The sequence below is a fragment of the Pleurodeles waltl genome, chromosome 5 (genome assembly GCF_031143425.1).
Source record: "Pleurodeles waltl isolate 20211129_DDA chromosome 5, aPleWal1.hap1.20221129, whole genome shotgun sequence".
Lineage (NCBI taxonomy): Eukaryota > Metazoa > Chordata > Amphibia > Caudata > Salamandridae > Pleurodeles > Pleurodeles waltl.
The window spans coordinates 1,823,389,493-1,823,412,827 of record NC_090444.1 but is presented as its reverse complement, the minus strand read 5'-3'; the positions used below and the strand labels follow the sequence as shown (position 1 = coordinate 1,823,412,827).

Below are 23,335 nucleotides of genomic sequence, written 5' to 3'. Positions count from 1 at the left end.
TAGTGGGATGGTCCAACCCCAGTAGAGAAGGCAGGATCTGAAGCCCTATGCCCCTCCCCCGGTAACTACCAACTCCCACCTGTGACCACCCCTTCCTCTGTTACTCAGTTATTACCAAAGAATGCAAATACACAGAGACACACCAGTGCCATCCAAACTCTGGTTCTTTAGGGTCTAGAAAACACACCAGTAGGGCGAGATAGTTACTTCTCACCACCACCGCAACTACCCACCTGCTTCATCACTCCACCTCTAGGATTACGAGATGGGAATTACAAATTGCCATGTGGGGCCTGCACAGAGATAAAGTCTGAGGTCAACTCCATGTTGCTCGACAAACTTTCTTTGATTGATTTATCCGAACTGGGAAATAAAGGTACTGCACCACCACAGCCCTGATGAAGTCAACGGTATACATCGGCAGTGGCGAAACGTGTTGGCTGGCTGGAATCTACATATTGCCCCGTGGAACGGCCTCACCTAAACCTGCAGAAGCTGTAATCTGGCCCTTATGCCATTGGCCTTGCCCCCTCCAAGTGCTGTAAATAGTAGATGTGCAACAGAAACAGGTTTAAAAAAATTATGCAACACTCTTACTGCTCTCACATACAATTAAGAGAAACTTGTTATAAGGTTTTATGGAGTTTCACTGACTTTAATCAAATCCACTTTAAAAATGAGCCAATAGAAATAAGGTAATAAAAGTTGCTTGGCGAGAAATTCCAATGACATTTGTAGAATGCTGTTCTATATGTAAAGATGACTGAGTAACGAGGAATTGCTTTGGCTGCTTTGTATTATGTTGTACAATAATACACAAATAACTATAGTATTACATGCTCTAACTATAAATCTTAAAATGTGAAGCACCGTGAACGCTGACACGCTTAACCTTGAATCCATTGCCCTTGAACATAACTTGAGGCATCACTCACAGCATGTGGAGGACCTCCACCTTCCATTGCTGGTGCCTGTGGGACTGAGGAAAGGTGAGAGAGTCCTGGAGGTACAGAGATGTGCTGAGGAGGCATTTTCCACCACATTATTCACTGTTGCTGCGTTTTAAATGGAGTTAGATCATTGGAATGGTGAGCGCTCCATAGAAGACTTTAAATCCGCTCGGGCTCCGTGAGGCCTTTGTTTTATTTATTAGAACATTCTGCCCTCTAATGGCGGAATGTTCAATCAGACAATCAATCAGGAATTCGTAAAGGGCACTACTCACCCGTGAGGGTCTCAAGGCGCTGAGGAGGGGAGAGGGGAAATGGGGAGGGAGGTGCTGCTACTGCTCGTACAGCCGGGTCTTGAGAAGTTTCCTGAAGGTAAGAAGGTCTTTGGTCTGGCACTGGTGGGTGGGAAGAGTGTTCCACGTTTTGGCAGCGAGGTGCGAGAATGATCTACCACCGGTTGTAGTTCTGTGGAATGTTCTAATGGACTTATAAAACGCCGTAGCTGGGCCATGCTGGCCATAGAAAGGCCCGCTTCCTTGTTACAGGCCCTCACCTTTGGCTCAGGTCTTTAACGCTAAGGCTATAATATAGACAAGCAGGTGCTCACTCTTTAGAGTACCTGTCTGTTGCTGAAAAGTGACAGTACTCTCCCATTAAACGTATTGCACAAGTGCTGAGAGCTGCAGGTACTCTCCCTCTCAAGAGGAAGAAGTGCAGGTACTCACTCTTTAGAGTACCTATCTGCTGCTGAGAGGTGCTGCTGTTCTCTCATTAAATATATTGTACAAGTGCTGAGAGGTGCAGATACTCTCCTTCTGCAAATGAAAGAAGTGCAGGTGCTCAGCACCGGTCAGTACCTGCCCATTTAAAGCACTGACTCTAAGGAGTAAGCGTCCCAAGGTGTATTGCTGTCTGTCTGGCCTTACTGCATCGTGGGAGCCCTGAGCTCTATTGTAGCTTCGAGGTGACCTCCTTTTCCCGTAGTAGCAGCAGTTCTCAGAGATACTCACCACCCGGCTGGTCTTGAGAAAAGCCGCTGGCATTCCCGTGCAGAGCACCAAGACTAAGGGCCTCATTTAGCGTTTGGCAGAGGTGGGTTACTCCGTCACAAACCTGATATCCGTCACATTCATGACGGAGTAACCCATCTGCCAAACTCTAAACCAGGCCCTAAGGGAGGAGATGTGGCCTAACAGCCACCACTACCTACTTTGGGACTGGGGAACTAGGGGCCATATGTACAAACATATTTTCCCATTGACACAGAATGGGAAAAACCCTTTGCTACATCTGGCCCTAGGTTCGAGCCCCGGCATAGGCTCAATATTTTGTGATTCCTGACAAATTCTTCATCTCTCCGAGCTGCTAAATTCTTGGCTACCACAGGGCAGTGTGAGCTCCTCTGCTGTGGTTCTCAAAACACTAAACGGGTACTCAGGCAAGCAGCGTCACGGGTCAGGAGCAGCTTTTTATTAGGTGAGTTCCTGGCTTCCTGGTGCAGCTCAGTGGTGTCAGTAATCAAAGCCTTTGTAGAACCTTTGGTACGTAGGCATGACGTGGTTTTCCTTTGTGCCTGTAGCTTGTGGACCCGGCCTTCCTTGGTTCCACACCAGTGAACTAGAACAGTGGTTCTTAACCTTTTGACTTCTTTGGACCCCCACTTTATCATAAATGGAACTTGGGGACCTCCACTGAATTATTATTGGAATCGGGGGATCCCCCCACTGAGTCATTACTGGGAGCCGGAAACCCCGTCCTAAACACTATTCATGATTTGAACCGCAAAACAATACACAAAAATACAGAAACAAGCATTCCATCAAACACATGCACAAACAATAACACATTTTATTTAATTTGTAAAGAAATATAAATAAATAAAAAAATGTTAATTTTAGAAAGACGTTTGGAGCTCTTCTAAATTCAATTGACGCCACACATCGTCCATACTATATTCTGTTTGATGCACCTGCATTGCTCCCACAAATCAATGTGAGGATATCAATTACATTTTTAGCCTCCAATTTCAAATTCTTGACATCTACAGTACGTTTTAAAATGTTCAATTGTACATTTAGCAACATTATTTATATACACTTTATTATTATGTTAACGTTATTTAATTTTCTAAGCAGTCACGGCCCCCCTGAGGTGGCTTTGTGGACCACCAGGGGTCCCCGGACCACATGCTGGGAACCACTGAACTAGTCCATTAGATTGTCCTGCCTCTCAGTTCTACAGTTCACTGCTTAGACCTTGTGGGAGTTGTCGCTTACTTAAGCCATGTTTAACCAATATGGACAGCGGATCCTATGTTGAATCACAAATCACTGAAATAGTCAACCTGATGGGCTTCTTCTTCTTTCTGATTGTTTGCAGTCCCCCCGGTCCTGGAGCCCACCTTCCAGGACATCCGGCAGGGCCTGGGCCGCAGCGTGACCATGAGGTGCACCATGTTGAAGGGGAGCCCCATGAAGGTGGCCACAGCCGTCTGGCGGTTCAAGGGAAACCTGATGACGGCCCCGCCAGTGGAACAGCAGGACTACTCGGAGATCAAGATCGACAGCTTGAGCCGCGAGACCAGCGGCAAGTACGAGTGCACCATATCCAACGATGTGGGATCCACGGACTGTGTGTTCCAGGTGTCCGGTAAGTCACCGTCACCCACGGACCCTCTTCACTCTGATCTCATTATGTCCACCCCGTACAACTGCCTCAATCATTAGGGTGCGCAAGCCCCTCCCCCTACTTACCGTAAAGTAAGTGTCCTAGAGATTGGTGCAATCTTTGTGGTGGCCGCGTACCGAAGAGTCTGTTTAATAGGGGCACTTCTGGCATGTATGCTGATCATATTATGGGGCATTTTACTGCACTCAGCCAGAAGATGATGAGAGCACTATCCCATCAGCATAGTAAAAGGCAATATTCTGTTCGCCTGGTATGCAAATGAAGTATTTTAATACACCTGCCCTGTCCATTTTACAGTTATCAGCAAATCTATTATATGAAATGCATGTGTGAGCAGGTACTATAATATCCCATTCACTCTCAGAAACACAGACCGTAGACCCTATTTCCACAATGACTTCACACATGGTATACACTGCACAAAGGTGCAACTATTCAATTTGCTTTGAGATCTGGTGTGCCACTGCCCAGCTTCCCCTGTCCATCTCTGGACATTCACCAGGTGCTTCGTGCACTGACGACGTCTGCAAGGGGGGGGGCTCGTTCTGGGACAAACACAAAGACCTTTTTGCAGAGTCAGACTAGCTTATCTGTAAACAAGCACTAACAAAGCCAACAGGTCTTGCTTTAATGTACTAATGCATGCAGACACAAGCATGGCCAAGCAACACCCTGTAAATCCAACTGCAGTGTGTCACTTAAATACCATTAAGATATGAGGAGCCAATCACTACGTCTCGGATAGTTTATGTGCACTTAAAAAGCTGAACACAGTATAGCAGAGCCCTACCCCTGTACAAACTGCACTGTGTCAAATGTATACCTTATTCTAGGAGTATCAGCCAAGGGGTGAAATTTGGAAAGCTGAAATATGCCAACCACCCCCACCCCCATTTACAAGTACTGAGGTCATTTCTGATTTGGGTTTCGACAGGAGTTTGTGCACAAATCATGATTCTGAGTTTTAGGGTAGCTCCTGTATAGGGCAAACACCCCTGTGGCAAATACCCCAGAGGGTAAGTACAGCACACATGTATTTTCTGGACACGTTTTGCCAGAAAAGTCTATCGGAAAAGTCTATGAAAATGATTAGAACAAAAGATCACACATGTGTTAATCATGCAGTAAACACCAGACCTGGAGGTTACGCCTCAGTTCGAACCTGCAAAACTCACAATATGGGGTATTTATCTCATCGGGTAAATACCCCGCCTTGGGACTGATGTTTTTGTTAACTGTATACATTTATCAACTTTACAAAGTTGGTATTCTTTTAAATAAAAATAAACTGATGAAATATCCAACTGAAAAACATTTGGTGAATACATTGAAAACATTATTTTTGCCATAGAATTCTGTAAACAAACATTTTTTGCTAAAAAAATGCCCGCACCATCCACCAGGCTTTTTAGTTGGAAAGTTTGCTTACACGCAAGGGTTACAAAGGATGCATACCCTTCATGTTTGAGGAGTTTAGAAGTTTGTTACTTTCACTATTTGTTTACTAGTGAAATGTTGGTTTTGGACACCACTATCATTTGCCACCTCTGCATAACAACCTATCAGAGTGCATCAAACCCACAGTGCACAACAGGGTTGTAGCTGCACGTGCATGTCAGTCTCAAGCCTCTCTTGTCTTCCTTCCACAGCTAAAGCCTACAGCCCAGAGTTTTACTTCGATACGCCCAACCCTATCAAAACCGTGAAGCAATCGAAGAACTACTCCTACGTGCTGCAGTGGACCCAGAGGGAGCCGGACGCGGTGGACCCCGTGACGATGTACAAGCTGGAGATCCGGCAGGTAAGAGGAGGACAAGAGGGTGGCCAGGGTGATGCTGAGGGACCCTTAGGTGGTGACCAGAAGACCTCAGGTGTTCCCTGAGGACCATGAGACTGGGGTATCCAAAGATGGTCCACCACCACTGAAGCCATGCCAGATATCCGTATGAGATAAATGTAAATAAAATAATGAAACAAAAATCACTTAGGTGGGTAGGGAATATGCTGAAAATTGGGCATGGTTCTTGCCCTCTTTGAATAACGTTGGGCACCTTTGCAGTAGTATGTGGGACTCCGCCGGGATACTTTGCAGCACTGGTATCCTGTTCTTGGATCCTTTGTGTGCACAAAGCCTGATAGCCATTCAAGGGCATCACTATATACATTAGCAAGCAATAGATGGGCTATGTTTTGATTCATCAAGATGTATACAAACCAGAGTGAGGGAGCTGTGTGTTGCTTTTCTTTGTCCTTGATTGCACATGAGTGCAGTGCGGGCGTGTTTTTTTCTTGTACAGACCCATTCTGGGACTTATTTTTACATAGAAGTTAGTTCTGGTTCTTCTTGACTGCCTTGTCTGTGGTTTTGTCTCATGTAAAATACACAAAATTGGATGTAAGTGTCAGAAAGGAAGGTCATGGCAGGGAAGACCACAGTGGTCATTCTGTAAAGAGCTGGTGTGGCCTGTTGTCATAAGACTCCTTATTCAATGGGCATAATTAAGATCCTTGTATTTCCTGTGACACAACAGGATTAGGGAAAGTTTATCAGTGCAATCTTTGCCACATACTGATAAAAAAGCACATGTTAGTCTTTTTGTTGGCATTTGTATTATAAAGAGGTGGCACACAACTACTGCTGCCTCAGTTTTATGGAAATGCCTGTCCTGTGTAAGTGTGTCTTACTCAAATGAGAAGTTACCCAGGAGTGAGACAGTACTCACGGGAAAAGCTTCGCGAATCAGCCCAATATTAGAACATTAGCACTAAATAATTAAATTCTTGCAATGGCAGCACTATATATTCATGTTATTTGTACTTCTGTGTGTTGTGTAACTCTTGGAGGCAAGAAAGTGAATATAAGACAAAATAAGCTGTAGTGTCTGGCTTTTTTGGAAAACACCACTTTGGGGTGAGATTCAAGATGGCTGAGACTGGCAATTATGTGAGGTGACCTTCTGGTGACAGGGACGGATCATGTAAGTCAGTCCCCCTGCATGTATATTGTCTTGAGCTGTGAGGGAAGTGGTCGTACTGAAGGCATCAAAACCATCAGTGTACCTTGGCATTTCCACCAGGGTGTGGGGCAGATGAGAAGCAAACAAAGGAAACAGAAAGAGGAGCATGAGATATAGGGAATGCGGAAGGAGTGTTCTTTGCCGCAGCACGGCTCTCTCATTGGATGGAGTGTTAGTCCGTTGTGAGTAGCCAACCTCAGGCTCTTAGACAGCGAAGAAGGGGGGAGTTTGCAGCATTAGAGGGAGCGGGTAGATAGGACCATGAGGTGGAAATAGGTAGAAGGTAAGAGGGCTTGTGGTCGTAGTGAGAAGCGTCAAGGCACTGTGGGATGACAAATTGTAGTGCGGTGCTTGGTGGTACCAGGGAGACCGCGGAAGAGAGGAGAGTACCCTCTCCCCTGTTTTCACACCATCTACCTCTAGCCTTGACGTAGCAGATATACGTACCGAGGGCACGCATGAAGCAATGTCTCCTTTTCGAGGTTTACCAAAGGGCCATCCAGTGAATGGTGTCACAATAAGTCTCAAAACCCACACAGACGTCATCAAACAAAGGAGGTCGCTGGAACATTGTGTCTACAGCCAGCCTCTGGTCCATAGAAATATATATCGATGGGACACATGAGCAATATCCACCCTCACAAGGCTTTATTAAAGGGCCCATCCAGGGAATGCAGTCACAATATGTCTCAAAACCCAAGCATACATCATCAAACAAAGGTAGATGCGGGGACACTGTGTCTACAGCTAGTCTCCGCTTCATGGAAATACGTTTATAGGGGGCATGAGAAGCAATTTCTCCCCTCACAAGCCTTTAGTAAAGAGGCTGTCTGCTGAATGAAGTCACAATATGTCTCAAAACCCAAGTAGATATCATCAGACAAAGGAAAAAGCTGGAACATTGTGTCCAGAACCAGTCTCTGCTTAACAGAAATATGTATCTCGGGGACACATGAAGCAATATCACCCTTCACAGGTCTGTATTAAAGAGGGCATCCGACGAATAGCATCACAGTAGGTCTCAAAACCCAAGCTGACATCATCAAAGGAGGTGTTGGATCACTTTGCCTACAGCCTGCCTCTGCTTAGCAGAAATATGTACCTAGGGGACACATGAGGCATTGTCCCCTCCCTCACAAGGCTTTTTTAAGAGGCCATCAAGAGAATGGTGTCACGGTAGGTCTCAGAACCCAAGCCGACATCATCAAACAAAGGGAGGTGCTGGAATACCTATTGATGGCAATTGTTAAAGCCGCAGGACTGGGTACGGAGAAGTTTTTTTGTGTGCACTGCATGGCCCCTTTAAGGTATGCCAACTCTTGATGGGGCACCGGAGACATGCCCTCTTGCCCTTGTGAAGAGGAAGCTTGTTTGATATCACTTGCCAATGACTCTTCAGCTAGGACTGTCAGCTAGGACCCAGTTGATGGCAACCCTGCTGCTCTGTTTAGGCTGTTGCAGGGTTCATTTCTAGGACAGGGTAGATTCTTGTGGAGTTCAGTTCATGCAGGAGGTGGGAGATGATCGATGAAGTTCAGTTGTAGAAATGAGAGAGATATAATGTTCTACGGTGCATATTTACGAGAGACATGCGTCGCCAGAGCGTCACTTTTTTGGATGGTCCGGCGGCACAAGCCTCCCAGCCATATGTATGAGGCCACGCAGAGCCACTTTGTGTGGCTTTGCGTGGCCTCATAGATATGGAGTAAGACAAAGCAGCGCAAGCCGCTGCGATGCCTTACTCTGCACCCGGGGGCGTTCCATGGGCGCTGCAGTGGGATTTCCCACGCAACACCCATGCTTTTGACTCTGCCCCAGATTTACTTAATCACGTAAACCTGGGAAAGTGCCAAAACCTCACCCTCCCCAGGGGTGGTGTATCTAGGAGAAATATTACTATTTATCCTTGTTTGTTCCTCTTTCCATGGGTGCTGCATTCAGCAGCACCCATGGAAAGAGGAAAACGCCTCTTGGAATTATTTTAGTGCAGGAAGGTGCACCTTCCTGCAGAAAAACAATCCTGCATGCAACGCAGGCACCGTGGTGCAGGGGTGCCTGCGTTGGTGCTAGGCAGCCAATTTTGCGCAAGGGGAAAGGACAGCAATGCACCGTATTTCATAAATACGCTGCACTCCTGCCCTAAGCCGATCTGTAGTGAATAAGGTGGTCATTCTAACCCTGGCGGTCCAAGACCGCCAGGGCTAAAATGACGGGGGCACCGCCAACAGGCTGGCGGTGCCCCGCTGGGCATTCTGACCTCGGCGGTTCAGCCGCGGCCAGAAAGAGAAAACCGGCGGTCTCCCGCCGGTTTTCCGCTGCCCAATTGAATCCTCCATGGCGGCGCAGCTCGCTGCGCCGCCATGGGGATTCTGACAGCCCATACTGCCGTCCTGTTCCTGGCGGTTCGCCCGCCAGGAACAGGATGGCGGTATGGGTTGTCGTGGGGCCCCTGGGGGCCCCTGCAGTGCCCATGCCAGTGGCATGGGCACTGCAGGGGCCCCCGTAAGAGGGCCCCACAAAGAATTTCACTGTCTGCATTGCAGACAGTGAAATTCGCGACGGGTGCCACTGCACCCGTCGCACCTTCCCACTCCGCCGGCTCAATTCTGAGCCGGCGTCCTCGTGGGAAGGGTGTTTTGCACTGGGCTGGCGGGGGGCCTTTTGGCGGTCGCCCGCCAGCCCAGTGCAAAACCCCAAATACCCTCAGCGGTCTTTCGACCGCGGAGCGGTATTTTGGAGGGGGGAAGTCTGGCGGGCGGCCTCCGCCGCCCGCCAGACTCAGAATCACCCCCTATGTCCCTAAGTTCATATAATACCATGATCTACATCCCCCCGTTATCCCACAACACTAGAGTGGAAGCAAAAATGATAACATTATGTGGCTTGAGACATCCTTAAACTGATGCCTCTGCTATGTAGCTTTGGTAAATGAAGAGTGCCTGAAAGGACTGTATTTATAATATGAATATTTATGGTGTAATCAACACAGTAGACTTCAGATAACTGGCCTTTTGAATAATCAGTCTACTGTTCTTCCTGATGTGGAGACATAAATTAGAAACAATGTTGTCAAGCACTTTTTGTGCTCGCAAATTAGCCCAGTGAATATTAGATACGATTATGCGTATTATGTATGTTAATTATTTTAACCTTCTTTTTGTTCATTTTAATAAAAATAGAATCCAGTACAACTTACTTGTGTGTTCCACTTGCATCTATTTCTCACAGAGTAACATTGCCACCTTAGACAAGTTACACCAACACAAGCTAAATCCGAATATTAATTGTTTGCCCTCTGAAGGGACATTACATATTATCCTTTTATTTCTATAATGTTTACATTTTTTTTTTTTTTAACTTTTTTTCATTATGTTGTACATTCTACTGAAAGATCTAATTTTGTTAGATCCCTGATGAGATATATTGTTTCAATGGCTGCTCTCTGTATTATCTGACGTCACCTTTTCTTATTTTTATATTTAAGGAAGGTAGTGTGTGTGTTGTGTTTTTCTCCTGCCTTCCATACAGTGCTGCTGATGTGTGTGTGTGTGTGTATATATATATATATATATATATATATAGAGAGAGAGAGAGAGAGAGTGAGAGATGTGTGTAGTGATGTTCCAGTTGGACTGTGTTAGGTCACACTACAGTATTCAATATTCTAGGTAAAAATATGTGAACATGGGATGGGATGATTCTTCTGTGGGTTGCTGATGGTGTTGTCAGTATGCGGACCAGAGACTTACAAACAATGTACTCTTGGTTATCCGTGGGATCCAGAGTTGAGGTACGTTGGATTCCCAGTGACCCAAGGTGTGATCTCGAGTGACTTCACAGCCCAGAGCTGGAGAGAACTTCACCCGAAGGCTCAAGAGGATGTGGCTGGACATTATACTGCTGTCAATGTGGACTGTGTGGTGGTGTTGGAGGGTGTTTCCTGAGTGTGTTTGCCCTCCTGAAAAACAGCAGCATACCAATCTCCTCATCAAACAGGGAACTCTTCAGCTAGTCAGTGGTGGCTCAGATATGGGTATCATTTTAAATTTCACAGAGGTTAACAAAGACTGCAGAAGGCGTAGTGGACACCACAGGTCTTCAACTTGACTCCCTTTGATCCATGAGAGTAGGCTATTTTATTATGTCCTTAAAAGTGTTTTTGGTGTATATTTTTCTGTGCTCTACTCTCTTATTTGCTAAGTATGCCCAAGAGAGCGGTGTGTCTGTGAGTAGTGGCTGTACACACATCTTGTTACCACTTTATTAAGTTCCACAGCTGTGCGCGCTGTGCTAGCCCAAATGGTGTACCGCTAGGAGCATCCCGCACACCATGGTTTTAGGTCTAGCTGACAATTCTTCATTAACCAACAAGCCACTTTCTTGGATTTTCTCTAAACACCTAGTGCTTTGACGTGCAAGGCCGTATGTTAAGAGGCTGGAGCATGATTAGCGACTCATAGCATGCTGGCCAGCGTGACATCAGCGTAATGAGTCTTGCATTAGCTTGAACTGTGCAGAGTACTAAGAGATGAAAGGGATCCAATTAAAAGCACATTAGGTTCCTGATGTGCCAACTGTCTGGAGTGTGGCACTGCTAAGTGGTAATTTACCGGTACCTGAGCAGATTGTATGACGGTAGAGACCCTGCTGTCGCAGACACTGCCCCTGCTTGGCAGTGCCCAAGACCAGATGTTAACGCAAGGTCCTGCTGTTGCATCTGTCCAATGGTTTGTAGAAATTTCCTTCTCACTTCCAGACTCTGTCTAATGCAGCATGTTCTACCTTCCGGGGGGTCGTGCAGGGGCCCCTTTTTGAAGGTTGGAAAGAGGCTTATTTCATGCATACGCTGGAACATTGAGGTATTTGTTTGTGCTGTCTTAGACCATTCTGTGGTTAGAAATATGAACATTTAGTTGTTTGATGATCTCTTTCTTATTGTGCCTAATTACTTCTGTTGAATTCCCTTCTGCCATTCCACCCCACATATTCCACCCAATCCACTCCCATGTCATTACCATCACTAAACACCTCTTCAACATGCTCTAGGTAGGAGCTGGCTATTGCAACTATTGCTACTTCAGTCCCACTCTGAAGCCTCTCAAAGTTAACAACTCTTTCAAGGACGTGTCACGCCATGGAAACTGACACGTCACGGAAACAGACCCTAACTTACAATTTCAGTGACTGCGCAACGGCAACAGCAGCCACGTCTCTGCAACAGATCCTAGCTCACAACTCCAGGGACTGTGTAACTGTAACAAAAGCCGTGCTGCTGCAACTGACCCTAACTTATAACTCCAGTGACCACGTAGTGGCAACAGCAGCCAGGTTGCTGCAACAGACCATAATTCCCAACTCCAGGGACTGGGTACTTTGAGATCACGGGCCGACAAACCGGTTGAGATAGATGTGGAAGTGCCGACACCCCTAGTGGATTGCGATGGCTTCCTGTTCTATCTGGGAGCACCGCTGCTCTGTGGGCATAAGTGTTCGGTGGGCAAAAGCGATGGAAGCCCACTCTCCGCAGTCTTGTTTCTGGGCCAGAACAGCACCCAGGCCAGTGGGGCTGGCGTCAACAGCAAGCTGGGATTTGTGTCGAGGATCAAAAAAGGCTAGTGTGGTGTCAGCCGAGAGGGTATTCTTCGTGTTCTCAAAGGCGCGTTCTTGCTCTTCGTCCCAAACCCAGGGATGACCAGCTCGGGTGAGCACTCGCAGGGGGCCGGTGAAGTAGGACAGGTTTCTCATAAACCACCCACAGTATGTGACCATACCGAGAAAACTCCTGACCTCTGAGACAGAGGTCAGAGCCGGGGCCTCCTGGATGTCTTTCCCTTTGTGCGGGTCTGGGCCAATACTGTGCTCCGAAAACTGGTACCTGAAGAAGCAAATGTCCCTTTTGAGAAACTCGCACTTGTCTCAATGCAATGTCAGCCCGTGTTCCTGCAACCTTGTGAACATTGCTCGCGGCCGCACCATGTTGCCTTCTAATGTGGGGGCATGCACTAGAATATCGTCGCTTGCATTGAGGACCACCAAGAGCCCTTGCAGGACCCCCTTGATGGTGTGCTGAAACACCTGGGCTGCGCTGGAGATGCCAAAATTTAACCGTGTGTACCTCCAGAAGCCCGTGTGTGTGGTAGTTATTGGGCAGGAGGCTGGGTGTAACATAATCTGGTGGTACCCAGACCGGAGGTCCATTTTAGAGAACCACTTGGATCCTGAGAGCTCCCCAATAATATTGTCTATCGTCTGGGTTAGATGACTTCCTTCTTGATAGCCTGATTGGGTACGCGCATATCCACACAGATTCGTACGGCGTCTGGTTGCTTGGGTTTCCTTGCAACAACTATCGGGGACACCCAGTGGGTGGGACCCGACACTTTTTCAATTATTCCTGCTTACTCCAAAAGCTGTAGTTCACGTTCCACATTTGGACGCAGATGGAAGGCCACCCGCCTGTGGCTGAGGGTGAGGGGGGCTACAGATTTCATCTATATGCAGTCTGAAGGACAGCCCCTTCAGGCGCCCAATGCCATTGAGGAGTGTGTCAAACTCCTTAATAAGGTCTCCCAAGACACTAGCATGGGCGCTGAATGAGAAATGCACCAGTTTGAGACTTTGGGCTGCCTGGCAGCTGAGCAGGAAACCTGACCCTTCACATGACACATACACTTTGGTTGTGATTTTTGTGCTCTTGTGTGCAATGTCCACCGTGAAGACGCCAGCTATTTTGAGTGGATGGATATTCCTAAAAGCATATACTTGCACTCTTGTGGGTTTGACTGGCGGTGGGCTTGGTAGTCCATGGTACACCTCGGTGGCCATGAGATTTATCGAGGCCCCAGTGTCAATTAAGGCTGAGATAAGTTGGTTTTACTGTAGAACCTGGCACGTTGCCAGCCTCAGGTTGCAGATTGCTTGCACCACATGGACTACTTGTTGGTCGTTGTCCATGTCACTGTCTGACAAGGTAGTAGGGAGGGCTGTTACGGCCGTGATGGCCTTCTTGGGTGCGGGCATCACTACCTTGGGTGAGGAACGGTAAACCTTTGTGAAATGGTTGAGCTTGCTGCATGCGCTGCATGTCTTCCCTCAGGCTGGGCAGCCTCCGGGGTGTGGCAAGTGGCTCCCACACCATCTGCAGAGTTTGTCTCTTGGTTTCCCCTTACGGGCTTCAGCTTTCGCCTTTGGCATGTCTGTGGTCACCACGTTGACTGGCTCTGTCTTTATTTGGATGGTTGGCGCCTGTTCCCTATGCGCGGCACGCCCCTTCGATAGCTCTTGTGAGCGTCCTAGGGTTAGGATGTCTCTCATCCGCATGTTCGGTTCCTGCAGGATGCATTCCTGGAGATTTCATGAGGAGCACCCTTGGATGAAGCCTGCCCTGACTTTGTCTTCTTCGTCGGGCAATTTACATGTGCTGGCCAGTTCTCTTAGGTGCACATAAAAGACGTCCACTGATTTGTCAGACTTTTGGCGCACTTAGCGCAGTAGGAAACGTTCATAGACTGGGTTTGCGTAAGGTTAAAAATGTGCAGTGATCGCGCCTTTCAATGTGTCGTACGTGTGAGGTGTTACTTCTACCACTGACTTGGACACTTTGTGGATGTCCGACCCTCCCAAGTGAAGGAGTAGAGGTCTTTTGCGCTCATCTTTCACTTCTAAGGCCTTGAAGTACGTTTCGAAGTGTTCAACCCACGCCTTCCACTGCGCAGCTTGGGTGGGGGGACTCTGGTGATTCTAAAAGGCTCAAGGGCAGGGATGCCAGCCATGTTGTGGGGTGCCCTGTGCTGCCAGCAAGATTCAGAGTGGGGTGCTTTAACCTCCTTGACCTGGGAGTGGTGGCCTGCGCTGTGATCTGTCTGCCTCCTCACCTCATCCAATTCAGCTGGTTCGCCTCTAGGCTGTTCACCCCTCCTTCTTTCATCAGGGGCAGCCACCTTGCAGAGGGATACCCACACAGGGCCAGGCAGGTGCAGCGGCTTGCTGGCCGGCTCACGTGGGCTGGTGTTCTCTTCCTCAGGAGCGAGCCGCAGCAGCAGGCGGTCAGGCCGCTCCAAATCATGGCGTGTCAGGGAACCGCAGGAGGTGCTGCTAAGGCAGACTGGGTGGAGCCACTCGGCAGGGCCGCAGGCAGCTGGAGGATGTGCCCCTGTGCCAATCGTGGCCTCGGAGCACTGGGAGGATGTGGGGGGCCAGGCAGAGACACTCGGGTGGGGCAGCAGGCAGCCAGAGGACGTGCCGCTGCGCCAAGCGGCCACCGGAATGCTGGGACAGTGTGTGCGGGTGGCCACACCACCGCCAATCGGAGGGCTCCGTCCACACTCCAGCTAAGCGCACACTGCCGGGTACCACCACGCTGCAGCTAGCGAGGACGTCGGCACAGGGTCCGGTGCGGCAGGCGTCTTGTCCCTCCTCGTCGCCAATGTGAGGTCGCGGGCCGACAAACCACGTGAGTCGGTTGACCTGCGTGATATGCTTTATTACTATAAATTTGTGGACATGAATGACTCTTCCCACCCTGCCTACTGGCATTTATACTTTTTCCCACGTCACCCCTTAGATGCGGCCATAGTAGCACTCTGGGGAGGGGTATAGCTAATCCCCCCCATGGGATCCCGCATGGTGGGCTGGCCTGGACAAAGGCCAACACTAACGGTACCTTTAACAACAGCTGTTTTGCTGCAACAGACCCTAACCCAGAACTCCAATGACTGTGTAACTGCAACAACAGCCGTATTGCTGCAACACACCCTAACTCACAACTTCAGTGACTGTGTAACTGTAACAACAGCCGTGTCACTGCACCAGACCCTGACTCACAACTCCAGTGACTGTGTAACTGTAACAACAGCTGTGTTGCTGCAACACACCCTAACTCACAACTCCAGTGACAGTGTAACTGTGAAAACAGCAATGTCGCTGCACCAGACCCTAATGCACAACTCTAGTGACTGTGTAACTACAACAAAAGCTGTGTCGCTGCAACAGAATCTAACTCGCAACCCCAGTGACCGTGTAACTTTAGCAACAGCTGTGTCGCTGCAACAGACCCTAACGCACAACTCCAGTGACTGTGTAACTGTAACAACAGCCGTGTCGCTGCACTAGACCCTAACTCACAACTCCAGGGACTGTGTAACTGTAACAACAGCCGTGTCGCTGCAACACACCCTAACTCACAACTTCAGGGACTGTGTAACTGTAACAACAGCCGTGTCGCTGCAACACACCCTAACTCACAACTTCAGTGACTGTGTAACTGTAACAACAGCTGTGTCGCTGCAACACACCCTAACTCACAACTTCAGTGACTGTGTAACTGTGAAAACAGCCGTGTCGCTGCACTAGACCCTAACTCATAACTCCGGGGACGGTGTAACTGTTTCAAGAGCTGTGTGGTTGCAACAGCCCCTTTCTAACTCAAAGAATTGTTCTATTACTCTGACAACGCACCTCTAACTACAACATTTCCTGTGTCATTTTATAGTCCACTGCGCCGCTATGAGGTTTGCAGTACCTTCCGCTTCACAGATACAGCTCACTCTGTCTGGAGAAGCTGACTGATATCTCACTGCAGGTATGTGCTTCACTCATTCAGCTTCTCTTGTATCACCATGGTAACTCAGATGATGTTACTGGAGCTGAAAGGATGTCACTGCTGGTAATCCCTTAAACTCACATGATGTCACAGTGCCTGTTATGTCATAGCGTGTACTGCCTTCACCCATCCAAATAGTCTCCTCTCATCATGGTAACGCAGATGATGTCACTGCGCTGATATGATGTCATTGCAGATATTGTTCAAACCCACAATCCTACTTATGATTATGTTTCTCTTCCTAGGCAGCCACATGGTCAAATCACGTGTTATAATCTCACTGCTGCTCCAGTTCTGGTTGCTGTGCCACTGAGACGTCTCTGATGTCATTTCCCCTCCTTCCTTATCCGGGTATTTTCTCTGATTCACTGCAGCTCCCAAAATGCCACTCCCACTAGAGATCAGCGATGTTGTCGCTAAAAGGCAGCTCAGTAAAAAGCAACTGCCCCTTTAATGCAGCTATGCTGAACCTTGACCCTGTAGGGTGTTGTTTCGGGGTGTACTATAAATGCACTTTACTTAAATAACTACTTGTAAATACTCAGTTGATCCAGATACCCTCATTGTCTAGTGGTGGCCAACATTTTAGGATATAAATGGGTCCGAGGGGGTTGATGAAACCCATCATGGTAAGTTAGACCTTTCTTGTCCCCCCCCAACCCACCAAGATAGGGAGCAGGAGGAGACCCCTTCACTAGAATACACATCCCTAAAACGTAGATTGGTTGCGAGCATCTCGTTGACTGAAAACGCTGCCGCCACCAGCTCTCGCTTCAGGACCTAATGGGACTGGATGTCGTATCAAGACATGAGGTGACATTTCCATATGTCAGGTAGCGGGCCAGGTTCTAAATGTCGCAAACTGCTGCTGCTGTACCAGGGGACCTGTTCCTTTGGCAACACCACTCTTCATTTCAGCAGCCCAGTTAATTGGAGGCCTGCAGTGTTCGGTGAGGGATGAGCAACGTTATATTTCTGTTTGCATCATGTGGGATCCAGAGTTTTCGGATATGGGTTGTACTGGCAGCATGAGGCTCGCTCATTGCTGGGCATCCGTGTGGCTGGAGTAGGGGGCTCGAGCCATCCGTGCAGGCTGGCATGGAGAAGCTGTTGCAAAGGAGAAGGTCCAGAGTGGGCTAACCAGTTGTACAGAATTGTGCCCTCAAAAAACAAATTTTCAGGTAGTATTCAAAGTTCAGTGGATTGGATGGTGACTTGTGTGGTCACCGAGGGACTGCAGCTAGCAGTCCTCTTTCCTTTGTAACCTGTATAACCCTTTGCCGAGAAGTGTACCTCAGTCATTCCTTTGCCCATCTGTGTTGTGTAGGCGATTTTTTGAATGAACTGTTGTCACGTATCACCTTCCAGAGGGCATCTGGTCTGATCCCAAGGATGCTCATAATGTGGTTTAGTGACAACTTCTTGTGTAATAAGACTATGAAGACTGTTTGACCCTGTGGGAATCTGTGTTCTTGTTTACATTTTTGTTGCAAGTTAAGATTTATTGGTGCCTGCTCGATGAGGCGTTGTTTAGCAACATCTCTCTTACGACGTGTGATCCAGGACAGAGTACAGTCTAGTGACCCATTCCAGGACACTTTGTTGGATATTGTACGAATTGCATTCATCCTTGGCACACACCAACCCATACAATTGTCCCCCATTGCCCTGACCACTCTGTCATCCACGTCAGTCAGCGCCATTCTCGCTTCCACTCCTCTACCAAAGTCCCAATTACTAGGAACAAACAGCACACAGATCTCTCCTAGACATCATGGACCAAACACACAATAATCCTGTTACAGTTCTTCACGCGCCCTCTTTTAACTATGTGAAGAGTGCGGGCTGTCCCTAACCCTTGCATGCCTCATGGCCACACATGTACCATACCCACCATCCGCACCCCAAGACACAGATATGCGCCCACCTCCACAAATGGAAAAGATCCTGTACGACTCATGCCAAACTCATACACTCCAGCTTTCCCCTCCCTGTCTTTCCCCTCTCTATACTCTGCTGTACTTGGCCTTTTTGGCTCCACTAAACGTATCACCGCGCTGTGCCCCTAACTCCATCACAGATCAGATCCCTGTAACCTTCTCAGTGAAGCTGTCCTGGGCCCCATCCGAGCTGGTCATGTTTAGAACTAGAATGGCTGACCCTCCCCTCCATTGACCTAGCATCTGTATCCCAACTACCCTAGGCCTTCAACAGGTTTGAGAGTCTTGAGTTAAGCAACTCATGATCTACTTTTTGCCACAAAGTGCATCACGCACGACCCTCTAGCCACCACCAACTAACTCCATTCCTCACACGTGTATCCAGGTGACCACCTCAGCCACAGGAACCATCTCTCCCTAATCCTCACATGTATGCACTGTTTGCCGCTGTCCATCTCCATCCCTCTAGGAATCACCGGCATGGAACTGAAGATGTGAGCCTTCTCCCTCCCTTATCAGTCATCCTCAGGTTCTCTAAGTCCACCTCTCGGCCACATGCCATTTCTTGTGGCTCTTTCCTGGGCCCACTCCTGTTTGACATCTACCCCCCATCCCTTTGTGACGTAATTTACTTCTTCTAATTTTCTTATTACTTTCATGTGGATGATACACGAATCTTATCCTTCTTTCTATCACAAAACCAACTGGCTGTCGGTCACACACAAGACGTTCCCCTTCTGACCGCAGTGCATGTCACCGTGTCCTCTCGCACCTTCACGCACATTACTTCTCAGCATGCACCATTCATCATGTCACCCAGGATCTCCTCACCGTTCTAAAGTCACTCTGTAATACAGTGACTTACACAAATTCATCATTTTAGGATTCAAACAATCAATTAATCAAGGATTTATATAGAGCAACAAACCATGTGTGAGGGTCTCAAAGTGCTGGGGTTGCTAACTGCTTCACTGGGATCTGTTAGTTTGAACAGCCAGGTCTGAGTCCTTTCCTGAATTGCTGGAGACGTCCTGAGGTGCAGGGGAAGGTCGTTCCCAGCTTTGGCCACGAGGTGTGAGAAGGATTGGACATTACATCATGAGACAACCACGCTGAAAGCAGTGGTCCCATTTAGAATTCAATGGTAAGGGTCAGATTGGCCTTCCTGCCGCGCTGGCACTTAGCTAGGGGTCTGGTTTCAGAGGTGGAAGGATTACCATGAAAGTCTCATGCCCCACTCTAGGCGCGGTGTACTGCAGTGTCCAGCTGGTTTGAACTTTTGCGAGAGGGCTGATATTAGTCCTGAGTCTGGCCTGGTGACACTGTGTCCCAAGGGTGTCACCAACGGCATGAATAAACCCCAGTGCATGCCATGTTAGTGGTTCTCCACAAAACCATGCCCAGGCGACCTTGGACACCTTGTCTGCTGGCACTAGATGGTTCAGGCAGATATGGAATGAGTTAATCCCAGTGCATGCCATGTTAGTGGTTCTCCACAAAACCATGCCCAGGCGACCTTGGACACCTTGTCTGCTGGCACTAGATGGTTCAGGCAGATATGGAATGAGTTAATCCCAGTGCATGCCATGTTAGTGGTTTTCCACAAAACCATGCCCAGGCCACCTTGGGCACCTTGTCTGCTGGCACTAGATGGTCCAGGCAGATATGGAATGAGTTAATCCCAGTGCATGCCATGTTCCTGGTTCTTCATAAAACCATGCCCAGGCCACCCTGGACACCCTGTCTGCTGGCACTAAAAGGCCCAGACAGATATGGTAGCCTTTACTGGAGCAGCTTATGGCCAGTCTGAGGTGGATGGACTGAAGCCACTGTGCACCTGGTGAGGCTGTGTCTCCTGGGCCCAGCAGCGGTGGTGTGCACATGCACACCTAATGGAAGTGTGTCCTAATGTCTGCACGGCATTGCTCTCCTTACATTTTGTGCATTGCATGCAGACGTTTTAGCAAACCAGCCTTATCCAGGAGAGGCTGCTGTTTGCCCCGGCGTGGGGTCGCCTGTAAAACATGCATGTAAACGCGTGTGTGGTGAGCTGAGAAAATGGCGCCCGGGTAGGCGCGCGTGGCGGCTGTCCCGTGTGGCGCGTGAGTGACGCAGGACGCCGCCTCGGATTAATTAGTGCCAAATACCCTAGTGAGTCTTTTAATGAGAAGAGCTCTGAATGCCTGAGTGAAGGAGACACAAATGGAGGTTTTTGTTCCTGTTGTTTATCCCTGCTTGCCTGGTCCACACTTACATCTCTTGTGCCAGAAGAAATGTTCATAGATATTGTTATGTTGTGCAGAGCTGCTGCAATCTGTTGTTCAGATCATTATGATGCTTGTCTTGAGAATAACTGCACCCCACTGAGAATTTATAAATACAAATTAATAACAGATGAGGTGCTGCATGCTTATGTCCCCAGTGTGTGTGCCATGTAGCTCTATGCACATGCCTGATTACTGACACAATCTTTCAGTACATGCGCAGGCACGTGTACAACACTCTGTTACCCCAGGTGACCCTCCTCCCACTTTGAGAGTATGTTAGGGATGTCCTCAATAGTTGACGTAGAGTCACAAGGTCCCAGCGCATCATGTGGGGTACAGGGTGCTCACGCATTGGTGTCGCGTGCAGGGAGAGCTAGAAGATCCTCACTGGTGATCTGGGGTGGATGCACATCATGTGTGATGACGGGCACAATACACTGAGACTCCAGCAGACCCTCCTGCTGCTCTGTGACTCTACTGCGGATCTCTGTGATCTATAACAACAAGCCAGAAGAGCCCTACTCATGATCTGGGGTGCAGGGTGCACATGCACAGTGATCATGTATGATGACGCGTACAACACAGTATTCCTCCGCAACATATCCACCTGCCGCTCTGTGACTGTCCTGCAGATCTCTGCAGTGGCTGGCAGACGGCCTGAAGGTCCCCACTCACGATCCGGGGTGCCGGATGCACATGCGCACCTTATGCCAGCACTGTCCTTGACTTATGCCTTTGAATGACAATATCTCTTGAACAGCAAGTACCTCATACAATTATGGTTCAGATGGTAATGGATTGAGCCCCTCTGGTACTGTCTCATGTTCCATGTCGGGCACTCTGACTAGATGTGGACTGGAAGGCCACGTATCCTGGGCAAGATCCTCCTCTTCCTGGACACAAAGGCAAGGAAACAGACTGTCAAGGGAAGGCATTTTGGGCAACACCAGGCTGCTGACCCCAGCGCGCTCCTCTGACCTGCTTTGATTTCACCAACTGCCCTCTTCCATTTCCATGACATGGAGTCAGCGGTTCTTGCCCCGGAGGTTCACCACACCCCCATTGCCGCGCCTCAGGTGCACCGGTGGCACACCTATGGTAAAGCAGTGCGTACCCTCACGCGCCAGCACCGTGATGCCAACCTTGCTTGTTTCTTCTACTCACATACCCATCAAATAAATTAGGTTGAATTCCTGGCTTTTTAGATGTCAGCTGCTCAGTTAAGCTATACCTGTCTTCATTCTGCAAAAATTGAAGATGAACTCTCACCCTCCCTTGAACAAGGATCGTACTACACCGCCATCTTCTCTGATTGGGTCTCAAGACAAGAATACCTGTCAGTCCTTTTCATAAACCTCCGCACCTTCATATAGTCCAGATCTTAAAACACGCAATATCGCCCGCAGACCACCTGGAGGCACTTGTCATAAGATATTTCACCCTGACCATAACCTAGCTCACATCACAGCAAGGAAAACATACAACCCTGCATTAGAAAAACCTGTGTGGCCTTTCCATGACCATCTCACCACCTCTTGAAATACAGCTAAATATTATTTAAAATAGGCCTATCTACTTTTTGATATAGCAAAAAAACAAATGCAGCCTTGCAGGTGTGCATCCCTGCTAAGGTGAATTTACATTTCTGGTGTCACACTAGCGGGACCACAGAGGAGTCCTCCTCAAGTGTACTTTTCATTGGGCTAACACAGGAACCAGCCTGTGGTTTGACCTCATGCACTCAAACCCCCCTTCATACCTGCAGATCTACCTATAATCAGTCTCAGCAGAGACACGTTGATACTCAAATGACTCTCTCAGATCCCTTCTCTCCTTCTTCTTGTTGCTATGTGAGTACTGCAGCTGGCTGAGAGTATCACAGTTTGCTGGGAGTACTGTAGCCCCCTGTGAGTACTGTAGCTGGGTTCATGCACCATAGTTGTTTATGAGAAATGCAGTTGCCTGCAAGTAGTGTGGGTGGGTGTGAGTACTATAACTGGATGCGAGTACTGTCGCTGTAGGTGAATACTGTAGATGGGTGTGAGTATTGTAGTTGTAGGTGAATACTCTAGATGGGTGTGACTATTGTAGTTGTAGGTGAATGCTGTAGATGGGTGTGAGTATTGTAGTTCTAGGTGAATACTGTAGATGGTTGTGAGTACTGTAGTTCTAGGTGAATACTGTAGATGGGTGTGTGTACTGTAGTTGTAGGTGAATACTGTAGATGGATGTGAGTATTGTAGTTGTAGGTGAATGCTGTAGATGGGTGTGTGTACTGTAGTTGTAGGTGAATACTGTAGATGGGTGTGAGTACTGTCGTTGTAGGTGAATGCTGTAGATGGGTGTCAGTACTGTAGTTGTAGGTGAATACTCTAGATGGGTGTGAGTATTGTAGTTGTAGGTGAATGCTCTAGATGGGTGTGAGTACTGTAGTTGTAGGTGAATGCTCTAGATGGGTGTGAGTACTGTAGTTGTAGGTGAATCCTGTAGATGGGTGCGAGTATTGTAGTTGTAGGTGAATACTGTAGATGGGTGTGAGTATTGTAGTGTAGGTGAATGCTGTGGATGTGTGTGAGTACTGTAGTTGTAGGTGAATAATGTGGATGTGTGTGAGTACTGTAGTTGTAGGTGAATACTCTAGATGGGTGTGAGTACTGTAGTTGTAGGTGAACGCTGTAGATGGGTGTGAGTATTGTAGTTGTAGGTGAATGCTGTAGATGGGTGTGAGTACTGTAGTTGTAGGTGAATACTGTAGATGAGTGTGAGTATTGTAGTTGTAGGTGAATACTCTAGATGGGTGTGAGTACTGTAGTTGTAGGTGAATGCTGTAGTTGTGTGTGAGTATTGTAGTTGTAGGTGAATGCTGTAGATG

At 48.1% G+C, this 23,335-nt stretch overlaps 1 protein-coding gene across 1 annotated transcript in view; it reads left to right on the top strand.

Annotated features, from left to right (window-relative positions):
* Positions 1-23,335, top strand: part of MDGA1 (MAM domain containing glycosylphosphatidylinositol anchor 1) — an 888,610-nt gene that overhangs the window by 514,075 nt on the left and 351,200 nt on the right. Inside the window, exons 9-10 of the mRNA XM_069236322.1 lie at positions 3,330-3,599; positions 5,288-5,439. Coding sequence (XP_069092423.1) covers positions 3,330-3,599; positions 5,288-5,439 — 422 coding nt within the window. The remainder of the gene's footprint in view (positions 1-3,329; positions 3,600-5,287; positions 5,440-23,335) is intronic.